The sequence below is a fragment of the Dipodomys ordii genome, unplaced genomic scaffold (assembly GCF_000151885.1).
Source record: "Dipodomys ordii isolate 6190 unplaced genomic scaffold, Dord_2.0 Scaffold117, whole genome shotgun sequence".
NCBI classification, from domain to species: Eukaryota; Metazoa; Chordata; class Mammalia; order Rodentia; family Heteromyidae; genus Dipodomys; species Dipodomys ordii.
In genome coordinates, this window is record NW_012267333.1 from 5,177,690 (window position 1) to 5,191,236 (window position 13,547).

Consider the following 13,547-nt stretch of genomic DNA (forward strand, 5'->3'; position numbering starts at 1 on the left):
TAGTCTTGAGCTGAAGAGCTGAGGGACAGCGCCCAGGCCCAGAGTTCAGGCCCCACAATTGACTAAATAAATAAATAAATAATTGTATTCTTTGAGGTTAATAAATGATTTTGTTGAATGGTATTTACCAGGGTGAAGGGATTGGGAGTCAGATAGAGATTTGAGAAAGTTGATACCAGATTGGGAAGAGGAATAAATTTAAGGAATCTGTTTCTAATAGTGTGTGTTAAATGTTTACACAATTATTTAGCTCAATTTAATCATTCTGTGATGCACAGATATTCCAAAAATTCTGTGTTATTCTACACAAATATACATATACATATAAATATACATATACATATGCATATTGTATCAAACATTTGTTTTATTGTTTAGTATTTCAAATGTAATGCCCCCAGATTTCATACACAGATTCAGACCAGTTTAGTCATTGTGACTAAAAGGTATCTTCTGTATTCTCTAAAAGCAGAGGTGAAGGGGAGAAAGGCAGGGAGGCATGGCCAAGAGACCAGGAGCCTGAGTTCTCAGAGATGCAGATGGCAATGGAGCGCTTATCTAATCAGTGGCAACTTGGATTATTTGCTTAGTCATCATTCCATAGATAGGTTATTCCACTTTAAAATGGAGCGTGTCCTGAAGAGAAATTAACTTACACTGAGAAAGAGGAACATTCCTACCAAGAACTCACCATAGCTGGCTTAAAAGTAAACCTTGAATTTCCAAGGACAAAGAAAGCTGAGTCGATTTATTTAAATAAGCTCAATGGTGAATTGCATAAGATCATTCTTTATAAAATTTCTTCACAATGTAAAATAGGTAAGTTGTATTTATTTACTCTGATTATTTTATTAAAGTCTGTTTTTATCTAAAGAAATGAGGCCGTTAATCTACCCTGAGCATCAGGAGCTAGGATATAAGGACACCTGCACTTCCAGACTATTCACAAAAGCTAAGACAGGGAAACAATATAGATGCCCCACAATAGATGAGTGGATCAAAAAAAAGTGATACCCATATACAATTGAATTTTACCTAACCATTAGAAAGAATAAAATGATGTCATTTTCAGGGAAATGATGGAACTAGAACAAAACATGTTAAGTTAGGTGAGCCAAGTTCGGAGTGACAAATGGTGCATGTTCTCCTGATATGTGGGAAATAGATCTAAAAGGCACAGAATATGACAATATACCCAGAATTCTAGATACACACGCACAGTGGTACTAAAAAGAGGATAGTCTTAGGAGGCAAAAGTGCCCGTTCATCTGTATATAAAATAATATACATACCAAAACAAGCTCTAAAGATATGGAAAGAAAGGACATTTTTGGTAATCTTTTTTTCTTTTCTTGTTCACTCTGTATTCTTTTTGTGCGTGTGTGTTTTCCTTTATTGAGATTAATTATATAAATTTCACAAAATTCACAATATTATGGTACATAGTGATACTTAAAGTCACAAACAGATTTTAACCTTCATTGTCATTATTATGGTCTATAAAGCTTATGATCTCTACAAACATTGACACTACAGCTATTTTTCCCAAATCGGGTTATATGTGCATTTCTTTCCTTTTGCTTACTGTGAGCTGTTCCTTCTTTCTCACATTCCCTCCCTCCCATCGCTACCCCTGAGTTGCTTAGTTCATTTTCATCAATGTCCAGTGCAGCTGAAGGGCCCTGCTATTGTATTTTTTCCTGTTTCCCTCTGATTCTGTGCCCTCCTCCCAGCTTCCCTCAGATGTGCGCATGTACATACCATATGTGAGGTCAAGAACATGGGGTGATCTAAAAATGATATGACAAATTACAAAGAGGTCCTTTGTTTCTTGAGTCTTGTTTACTTTGTCATATCTCCTTGCATTTTGATTTTAACATCCACATATCAAGGAGACCAAGTGTCATTTGTCTCTCTGATCTTGGCTTACCTCATATTCTTTATATAAAGTATATTCTGTGCTCATCTGTGGGAGAGTGGAGGAAGGGCACAGAATCAGAGGAAAGGGGGGGAAAGTGCAGCAGTGGAACGCATTAGCTGCACTGGACATTGATGAAAGAGAATCATGTAACTCATAAGTAGAGCTAGGAGATAGGGAATGGGAGAGAATGAGGAATCAGCTGACATTATGCAAAAGAAAATGTACTCATTTCCAAATGTATAGAAAGGTAAACCCGCTATAGATCACCTCTAAAACAAAAATAAAGCAAATTGGAAAAAAAGAAATAAGGACATTGAAGGAAATAGTTTCTTTCAAATCACATTTATGGTATAAATAGTTTTAATCAAAATATATATCCAGTGTACCAATAAAAATAATTTCTAACCCATTATGTAATGATAATCGATATGTATGAAGGGACTGAATTTCTTTTAAGATATGGTTTGCTATTTCTTAAAAATTTCTTGATATTATTGGGAATATCAGTACAATTGTATTGAATTTTTTATAGCATTGAATTTTTATGTACTCCGCCACCACATTCCAGTGTTTGAATTTAGCTATGTTGAAGCTAGCTTGTACATATCAAGAAAGTTAATAAATCTCTCAGGCTGCTGCTCATCATGTAAAATGTGAATACAGTGACAGTTCCTAGTTCTTTCAGAATGCATTCGTTGGGAAGAATCAAGTAACATCCTTAACACAGAGTCTGCAACATAGAGATGTTCAGGATAGCTCACCTAGTAGGTGCTATTGATGGTTCTCCACAGCTCTACTTGTCCTGTTCCTGATTTTAATCCACCAATAAAGTGTGGTGGATGAAAATAGTGCCTCCTTTTATGGACTGAGAACAAGCTACTCTAAAATAATATAAAATGTGAACAATATTTAATGTAGCAACAGCACAGGTTGAACTAGTAATCATACTTACAATGAGCTCCAATGCTGGCGCACGCACGCACATACACACACACACACACACACACACACACACACACACACACACTTGCTTTGTTAACTTCACTAAAGGTACATAATGCTACTATAGCTAATATCCATTTTCAGTTACTCACTGTTCTTTGGTCTATGAGTACTGGAATAAATCCACTTGTTGACATTCATTCAGATAGATCAGACATCTTTATTCCTGCCCATACTCAGTCATAAATATTTATGAAACAGTCACTAGTAATGGCATCTCACTACTTCTCAAAATAGAAATCTAAGTGAGATTTTGAAGCCCTGTTATTGTTTTTTCCTTGGAGGAGTGCATTTCATTTTCTATATTTCATTTTCTGAACAGTAAAAATAAAATTACTCTCATATACATATTTGACAACTTTTCTCATATTAGCTAGAACTTTGTATAGCAATGGTCTGGACACTAAAAACACTGGTAGTTTTCTCTATAAAGGAATAGATATATATTACTATATCTGAAACCCATTTGACTTTATTAGTCATCCTTATAATCAGCAAAGACAGAAACTGTGCTTATATAATTTATCCTGCCATTAATAACCTTAGTATTTGAAGGACAGATGTTAAATAATAAATTATGGGTTATAGATTGATTTATAATCTTATTCAGTCAATCATCCCTACATTATTTACATTAAATTCTAAGAATTTTACAGTTGGTTTTCCATAGGAATGACTTATGGTAAAGAATGTATATGTGTATATATGTATGTACGTATGTTTCAATGTATTTATGTGTATATGGAACACTACATAAAGCTGTGAGAAGATGTAAAATGAAAAACTTTCTGACCAAGGCATGGAAATGAGAAGAGAAGAACAAGGCAGGAAAAAAAAGAAAGAGCCATGTTAGAAATGGCAAGAAATTATTTTAGGCAATACACAGTTTCAGTTTATAGAAGGAACCATTTGAATTAAAAGCTTTCCCAGAATCTGAAACCTCCTGTTGGTGACCTTGAGCTGTGAGCCAAGATGGTGTGGAAGTGACTTTGAGTTACTGTGGGAGATTCCCATCACCCAGGGGGACCCACACGCCTAAGATGCAAGTGAGTAGCAAAGACAGAAGAAAGCAAAAAGCAAAACGAAACCAATAAAAACAAAACGAATAAAACTACTCAAGCTAGTAAAGTAGAAACGAGGAGTGTTTATGTAATTTGAGATTTGGGATGGGGAGAGGATCTTGAGGTCTTAACAGAATTCATGAAGTTTGTACTCTGTAATGAGTTATTTTGAATTTGTAATCTGGGAAATCGGAGAATGTATAAAACTCATGACAATATGATTACTGAGATTGACTACTGGGATGGAAGCCACACTTTTTAATGAATAAAGGAAAAAAAGACAAATAGATATTCAATGTCATAACTAAGGTCTAGTGTGGTGGAGGAGATACTGCTCTTGTCTAAAACACTTTTAAGTCTTGAAGTGTTAGGCTTAGCCAATACTGTATTAAGCACTATATTTTCTAGCATCTATCAAGGAAAAAAATGCTTAGAATACAAATATATATGACTGTTACCAAAATAACACCTAACAGTATATTAAATTTTATACAGATATACACATACATGAACACACATTCACACATATGTACAGATATGTGTATATATATATATAAATATATACATCTGTTATGTATATATACATAACAAACACACTTAGATGTTGTTCATTTCCAGGAATTTATATTAGAGTTAGAGTCAAGGTGCACAAAATTTTATATTTTGGCTTGCAGCATGATTGAACTCAATAATATTTTCCTAATAATTATATATTCCATGTAACTATAAAGTTCTAACCATTTCCACCAATGGCTTCATGGCCTAAAATTCAGAACACTAATACACTTGTCAAAGATTTTGGGGGGCTGTGATAAAGTTAAGGGCCTATTACAAGAAAATGTCAATTTTCCTTACTTCACATTCTTAACTTCATGTGAATATATGGTTTATTATATATTCTAATGTGTGTTTGTATAGCTTATTGAATACAATTTATCACTGCACTGGAGACAAGATGGTATTGACAACTATTTTCTATTCGTTTCTGAGCATATTTCCAAGGGAGTGAGTGGCCTGTCTTTCTGAATCTGGGCAGTTCAGTGCATGCTTATCATACACTTCGGATTTTTAAGATCTGAAAGGCCAATCCCAGGAAATACATCCAGAGAAATGTGAATTACAATATTATAAATGTAAATAAAAGCAGCAAACCATCATATTGATTAGGATAGAGCAGAATTTCTTGTTATAGAATGGCAGAAATTGACAGAAACACCATGTGTTAAGATTATGTGACAACATCGCTTGCTCTTACATTTTAGCTGTTGTCCTTTTACACACACACACACACACACACACACACACACACACACACCACTGTGAGCCAAAGGGCAGATTTTAAAATTACTGTGGTTTGTTTATTTTTTTTAACATCCTAGGAATTTACAACATTGACTTTGAAGTGGATCACTAAAAATGTAAAACAAGCCAACAAATACAACTAGACATCAATGTGGCATTAGAGGATTTAAGGCCAGTCATATATCCCACTTTGCGACTGAGTGCAGGGATCCAAATCTTGGAATCATTTTGTTCACAGATGGAGTCTACAATGCAACGCCCCCTACAGGAGAATCATACTTCATTGGTAGAATTCATTTTGACCGGATTTTCTTTTTTTTTAATTTAATTTTATTTTATTTGTGAACATACTGTACAGAGGGGTTACAATTGCATGGGCAGGATAGTGCGTACATTTCTTACCAAGCATTGCAGCCTCCTCCTTTGTTTACCCTTCCCATCCCTTCCCAGCCTCCCCCCCTCCCCCCCATCCCAATCCTTCTCCTTCCCCCCCCCCACCTCCTTCCCCCCTCCACCCCCCCCACACCGACGTTGTAAAGCTCGTTTTGGACATGACAACTTGTACTTCTCATTGTTGCATCAGATCCACCTGTATCCTTAAACAACTGGTTTTTCCCCATCTCCTCCACAAGTTATACTGACATCAAATATAGTGAAAGCAGGGGTTATACTGTGGGGGAGGGACATACAAAGCAACAAAGAGATAATCTTATAAATTCGTTAAAAACACATGCATGAAAGAAAAAAACATTAAAATACATATCTAAGGGTTCATTTTCCTGACATCACATTATCTGACCTTTTCCGCTTGACTCATACATATACTAGATATTGCAAATAAGGGAAACCATGGGACCTATGTTTCTTTGGGCTTGGCTTACTTCACTTCTGGGAGTAACAGAATGTTTCATTCTGACTGCAATGGCTTATGACAGGTATGTCGCCATTTGTAACCCACTGCTCTACCCTCTCATCATGAACAGCAGACTGTACCTCCAACTGGCTGTGGGCTGTTGGACCAGTGGAGTTCCAGTACATATCGGTTTCACATACTGGATGTTCTTTCTACCTTTCTGTGGACATAAACATTTGAATCACTTTTTCTGTGACATACCTCCCGTCCTTGCTCTCGTGTGTGGGGACACTTTCATGATTGAGATGGTGCTTTATTTAATTGCTTTCATAGTTGTCACTATTCCGTTTACGTTGATACTTGGCTCTTATCTGAAAATACTCTTAACCATTGTGAAGCTGCCTTCTGCCAGTGGGAGAGCCAAGGCCTTCTCTACCTGTTCTTCCCACCTCATGGTTGTGGCTTTATTCTTTGGCTCAGGCATCGTAACTTATTTGAGACCCAAGTCCAGTCATTCTCCAAGAATGGACAAATTCCTTTCTCTCTTTTATACCATTGTGACTCCCATGTTTAATCCCATGATATATTGCTTGCGAAACAAAGATGTGATTTTGGCATTGAAAAAATTCCTCCTGAAATGGATTGTGTTATGATTCAACACCCATGACTTTGTTTTCTTGTCACAGTCTCCATAAATTAATTTTGTGAATATTTTAGTGAATATTTTCATCTGAATATATTTTTATCTGAAAATAAGGAACTCAGCTTTGTTTTCTTTAGTTTGCCTCAGTGCGAAGGATCAAACCCAGAGCCCTGCAAATTCTAAAAAAGGGTTCTACAGAGCTCTATGTACTTTAGTCCCTAAATACTTATTTTGTTTTCTAATATTAGATAAATCCAATAAGTTTACATTAATATAAAGCAATAATTTATGAAACTTAATATATGACACTGAAGTGTCTGAAATAGCATACTGGATTCTTAAATGCCTTTGTAGGTATTTATTTATCTATTTATTTGTACTTTCTTTTTATGCAGTACTGGGGTTTAAACTCATGATCTTGTCCCAGATGCAAAACCTCACCCCAAGGTCATTCATCTTTATGTCTCCCGAAAACTTAAATATATATGTTTATATATATACATACATATATATGTGTATGTATAAATATATACATACATATATATAATTTAATTAACTTTAATTTCATAACTTACAAAATAACAATTAAATTCACATTTTTAGGCAGGAACGTTGAATAAGAAAATATTTAAGTATTAAACATTTCTTTCAGAATTAGTAATTTCTTTGTTATTAGGAAAAATTATGTATAAAAGGAATCTGTGTCCTGTGTCAATAATATATTTAGTGAGTGTTGTAAATATTGAAATGATAAATATTCTTATTAAAATCAATGATTGAAAACTCCTAATTGGAGTACAGGAGTGCTATTTGAAGAAAGGATGATATTGAACTCTCTCATACTTGGTGAGGCAGATTTGTCAATCCAAATAGTAGAAATTTTGAGCCTTTGTAAATCTTCACGGGATATATTTTTATTGAGACATAATAATTCTATGAACAGTTCAGAGGGTACATTACAACAATGTATGTGATGGGTAGGGAGTACACAGGATAATAAATGTTCTCATCTTTTCAAACATTTTATGTGATAGATATTTCATTATCTTTTATATGAAATTTTAATGGACCCTTGCAGCTATCAGACCACAAGCTATTGAAATTCTGCAGATAGCTCTCATGAGAGAAGAACAGGGCTTAGCTAAGACACCTAACATTTTCTTCTCTTTTGGCAAGGAAGACGTTTAATTATTGAGGAAACAAAAGAAGGAGACATTAAGTATTTTAAGGCATGTTTAGTAAAGGATGAGTTAGAAAGACTGAATTATCAGAACTACATCTGTCCACATTCTATGGGGAGGGGAACAAAGTGTTTTTAATAATTCTCTGCTTTCTTTGACTCTGGTGGTTTCCCATTAGAGAGGATGACATGTATTTGGTAGATAGGAAGTATCCAAGACCAAGTGGAGTTAGAAGAAATGAATTTTCCCTCTAATGTTCACGTTCGTCACTTTCTTGAGTTGGTTAGGTGGCTATCAAGTACAAAATAGGTAGACACACTGCATGGATATATAGAGAAAACACTTTCACTTGGCCTCATGAAGGACTAGATCCTAGTTTCATGTTCTTAACAATGAGCCAGAACTTTCATAGAGATTTGATTCTCTTTCATTCATTAGCTGAATCTGTCATTAAAAAACACAAGAATGATCACAAGACAATCAGTGATCAGGGCACTCTGCCACTGAAAACTCATTAATCTAGATGATTCTATGGGATTCTTTCTAGGCTGGCTGTAATTTCATTGAGATGCAGTTAAAGTCGCATAGAACATTTGAAGATTTGAAAGAAAACAACTTTTGTTCAACTGTATATATCCATCCAGTCTCTCACAAGTGAACAGTAATGGAGTCCATCTCAAAGACTGAGGTGAATAAAGAAACCTCTGATCTCCTACATCTAGAACTAAGAAAAGTAAATAACCTTATTATTATAGTAGAATTGACAATGATCTAAACAAATAGTTCATCTCTGAATTATAGAGTACTTTGAAAATAAGATATACTTTTAGTGGAAGGGGATTTGTGTTGAAGAAATTAACAATGTAATTTTATCACTTTCATATTTTTAAGCCATAATTTTCTCTATTCCAGACATTCTGTCCTCCTGCTTGCTCAGGAATTCATCAGCACACACAGACACACAAGCCAGCTACACACAAGCTACCCTGCTTTTTCACAGGCTGGTTCAACTTATCCTCACTTACTTTTTCTACTTTTTTCCAAATCTCATTTTAGCAATGATACCATTCCTCTACCTTTGCTCTAAGCTTCCAGTTTTACTTGTAACAAAATCCTTAAGCCACCATTCTATGCATTGTATGTTATATGCTATTTACATTACTTACAGCTAGCATTTTCCCCTATAATTTATGTAAATACCAGGAATACTGGCATTTACCAGGAGTACTTGGTTGATTGTCTAAAAAATATTTACAAAAAAGGATGAATGAATAAAGTCTATCTATGTCTGGAAGAAGAAAACATATCATATTCATATTAAATATAATAACCCACAATATTTTTATTTAATTTTTGGAGATGTATTTTTAAAGGGATGGAATGTGATATTTATAGCAAAAAGTTCATTAAAATCATAGAAAATAGCCGGGCATCAGTGGCTCATGCTTGTAATTCTAGCTACTCAAGAGGCTGAGATCTGAGGATGGCAGTTCAAAGCCAGCCCAGGGAGGAAAGTCTGTGAGACTCTTACCTTCAGGTAACTCCCAGAAAACTGGAAGTTGTGCTGTGGCTCAAAGTGGTAGAGAGCTAGCCTTGAAAGATAGAGTTCAGTGACAGTGCCTAGGCCCTGAGTTCAAGCCTCACGACTAAAAAGAAAAAAGCAGAACACTAGAAACTATACTCGGAAATGAAAAATATTTTGAGATTTGTGTGTGTCTGTGTGTGTGTTTGTGTATGTGTGTGTGGTATACTTCTAACTTTATTATTAAGATAAGATAAGTTGACCAATTAAAATATTTGAAGCATTTATAAAACAAATATATATAATATATAAAATATATATATAATATATAATATACATATAAAACAAATGAATACTCATTATTGCTAGTGATATTACTGACAATAATGACCTCCTCTTTCTGTGTGTGGGGTACTGAGGCTTGTAGTCAGGGTTTCATACTCTCTGTTGGCCTTTTCTGCTCACGCCTGGAATGCTTTTCAACAAGAGAACAGCCTTTGCCAACATCATTCCACAAAAGTTTATTTCTAATAACTGATGAACCTCATTGTCACCCAAAGTTCATATTATACATTCTAGTTCATTATTGTATTTAAAAGTTGTTTCTTAAGACAAGCACTGTGTTCATGCATGTAATGCTACCCACTCAGGAGGCTGAGATCTGAGCATCACATTTTGAAGCCAGAGTGGGCAGGAAAGACCATGAGATCTTTTATTTTTTATTTTATTTTTTAACATTTTTTATTATGAAAATAACATACAGAGGAGTTACAATTACATGGGCAAGATAATGAGTGCATTTCTTATCAAGCATTGTAGCCTCCTCCTTTGTTTCCCCTTCCCATCCCTTCCCATCCACCCCCCGCACCTCCGCACCCCAAGCTAAAGTTGTAAAGTTCCTTGTTCGACATAACATCTTGTACATCTCATTGTTGCAATGGGTCCACCTGAATCCCTATTTAAACGATTTGTTTTTGCCCTTCCACAAATTATACCAACATCAAATACAGTGAAAGCAGGGAATATAACGTGGGGGAAGGACATACAAAGCAACAAAAAAATCATCTTATAAATATGTTAGAAACAATTGCATGAAAGTAAAAAATATTTGAATAATTAATTTGAGGTTCATTTCACCTAACATCAACATATCTGACCTTTTCTGCTTGTCTCAGACATATACTAACTATTACAAATAAGGGAAACCATGGGGCCTATGTTTCTTTGGGCCTGGCTTACTTCACTTAGTATAATTTTTTCCAAGTCTTTCCATTTCCTAACAATTGGGGTAATGTCAGTAAGCCAGGCCAGGAGGGGAAGGGGAAAAACAAATCATTTAAATAGGGATACAGGTGGACCCATTGCAACAATGAGATGTAAAAGTCGTTATGTCGAAAATGAACTTTACAACTTTGGTGGGGGGGAGGGGGAGCAGGGAGGATTGGGTAGGGAGGGCAAGGGGAGGATGGGAAGGGATGAGAAGGGGAAAGAAAGGAGGAGGCTACAATGCTTGATAAGAAATGTACTCATTATCTTTCCCATGTAATTGTAACCCCTCTGTACAGTATTTTCACAATTAAAAAAAAAAGAGAAAAAAAAACAAATGGGGCAATGTCATTCATTCTGATTGAGGCATAGAATTCCATTGTGTGTGTGTGTGTGTGTGTGTGTGTGTGTCTATCACATTTTCTTGATCCATTCATCTACTGCGGGGCATCTTGGTTGGTTCTATATCTTAGCTGTGGTAAATAATGCTGCAATAAACATCTTTATTTCTAATTAATCACCAAAAAAAATCTGGAAGTAGAGCTGTGGCTAAAGTGGTAGAGCATTAACTCTGAGCACAAAAAGCTCAAGGACAATGTGTAGGCCCTGAATTCAAGACCAGAACTGGCAAAAAGTAAGTTACGTATTAAAAAATCAATATAATGAATGTGCTGTCACATATAGAGCCACATTTATAATGAGTAAATATAAATTGAATAAGAAAATGTTTTCACTGTATTTGATGTTAGTATAATTTGTGGAGGAAGGGAAAACACAAATTGTTTAAATAGGGATACAGGTGGACCCATTGCAACAATGAGATGTACAAGACGTTATGTCGATAAACAAACTTTACAACCTTGGTGCAGGGGTGGGGGGCAGGGATGGTAAGGGGAAACAAACGAGACGGCAACAATAATTGATAAGAAATGTACTGTTACATTGCTCATGTAATTGTAACCCCTCTGTAGAGTATTTTCACAATTTAAAAAATCACTACAAAAAAAGAAAATTGTAATTTATCTTTCTCAAGACAATAACTTTAATGTGTAAACGGATTTTTGGGCAGTAAAACTAGTGCGGAAAAAGAAATAGTCGCTGGTACTGAGTTGTCTAAGCAATTAACCCAGCAACTACAGAGCCCACTTTTCTTTCCTGCAGGTATTTCTCACACTCTCTTCACAGGACTCAACAGTCCACATTAAGCTGATATTATTATTATATTATTATTACTATATATTAGCTAAGAAAAGAAGGTGGTATATTATTCAATCATTTCCCCCAATTCTCCATATCTGATTATTGTATGAGACACTGAACCTATGAGTCAGGGCCATGGATGTGGGAGACTTTTTTGGGGGGAGGGGGTCCAGTTGTGGGGCCTGACCTCTGGGCCTGGGCGCTGTCCCTCAGCTCTTCAGCTCAAGGCTAGCACTCTACCACTTGAGCCACAGCACCACTTCCGGCTTTTTTCTTTTTGCTTATGTGGTGCTGAGGAATCAAACCCAGGGCCTCAGGCATGCAAGGTAAGCACTCTACCACTGAGCCATCTTCCCAGCCCCAGTGGGAGACTTTTTATAGGCAAACCATAAAGATCCTTCCTTCTTGATGATGGAGATGTGAAAGACAAAGGAATGAAAAGGAGAAGCAAAGTAGGAAATCCATTCATAAAGAATAAAGATCAAAATTGTACATTTTTGTTATTTATTTATTGTGTGTGTGTGTGTCTGTGTGTGTATGTGTCTGTGTGTGTGTGTGTGTATGTTGGGTTTGAAGTCATTGCCTAGATGCTGTCCTTGAGGTTTTGTTGTTGTTTTTATTGTTTTTGCTTCAAGGGTAGCACTTGACCATTGAGCCACAGCTCCACTAGTGGCTTTTTTTGTTGGCTAATTGGAGCTAAGAATCTCTAGATTTTTTGCTACGAACTATGATCCTGTGAGTTCAGTGTTCTCAGTAGTCAGGAGTGAAGGCATGAGCCCTGGCAAGCAGCCAAAGTGGTACAGTTTTGACAGTAGATACATTTTGGTAGATTAAAGATGCAGAATTTTATTAACCACTGAAACAACTAACTTGCTGCACATAAAAGACAGATATAATAAAAATATACAAATAATTGAATCAGCTCAAAATGACAGAAAACAGAGTATAAGTGAAAGAAAGTGGAAGAAATGGAAAATGGTAATATATTGGACTGATACTGATTTCTAAGGAATTAAGCATTCTAATTAAAAATTGTACATTGATAAAAGTAAATGCAGCTCAACTAATATGGTTCCAAATTTACCTACTTGATAAATAAATAGGCATGATGTTTCCTAATGAGTGAGAATACTTATGTGTATATGTGTACATAATTTGTTATTGTTGCTGTTGTTCATGCCAGTCCTTAGGCTCAAACTTCTGGCTTTTTAGAGTTTACTTGTAGATAAAAGTCTTGTGGGACTTGCCTGTAATGAAAGATTGACTTTTAACCAGGCTTCTCAGACTTCAGCCTTCTGAGTAGCTAGGTTGTGAATGGCCAGTGACCTATATGTGCATGTTTCTACTTGTAAAAGAGTAGAAAATAAGTCATAACACTATTATGGTTGTTTGTACATTGAATCCACCAATAAAATGTTGACCCTGTATTTCTCAATGTGATTTTTCTCCACTTCTCCACAGAAGGACTTAGTATTCCACAACAGGATAAAAAATCAGTTGTGTGACAGTTGATACATGAGTGTAATGCACTTTGGTACTATTCATAACTATCCCCCTTATATATCCCTGTATCCATATTCTTTGCTTTCTCTTTTC

At 35.6% G+C, this 13,547-nt stretch overlaps 1 protein-coding gene across 1 annotated transcript; it reads left to right on the forward strand.

Annotated features, from left to right (window-relative positions):
• Window positions 1-6,171: 6,171 nt before the first annotated feature.
• LOC105995371 (olfactory receptor 10AG1-like) lies at window positions 6,172-6,792 on the forward strand (the record flags this gene model as incomplete). Its single annotated transcript, XM_013029074.1, has 1 exon — window positions 6,172-6,792. A coding segment is annotated over one exon (621 nt), but the record flags the coding sequence as incomplete, so codon positions are not given.
• Between the last annotated feature and the right edge of the window lie 6,755 nt (window positions 6,793-13,547).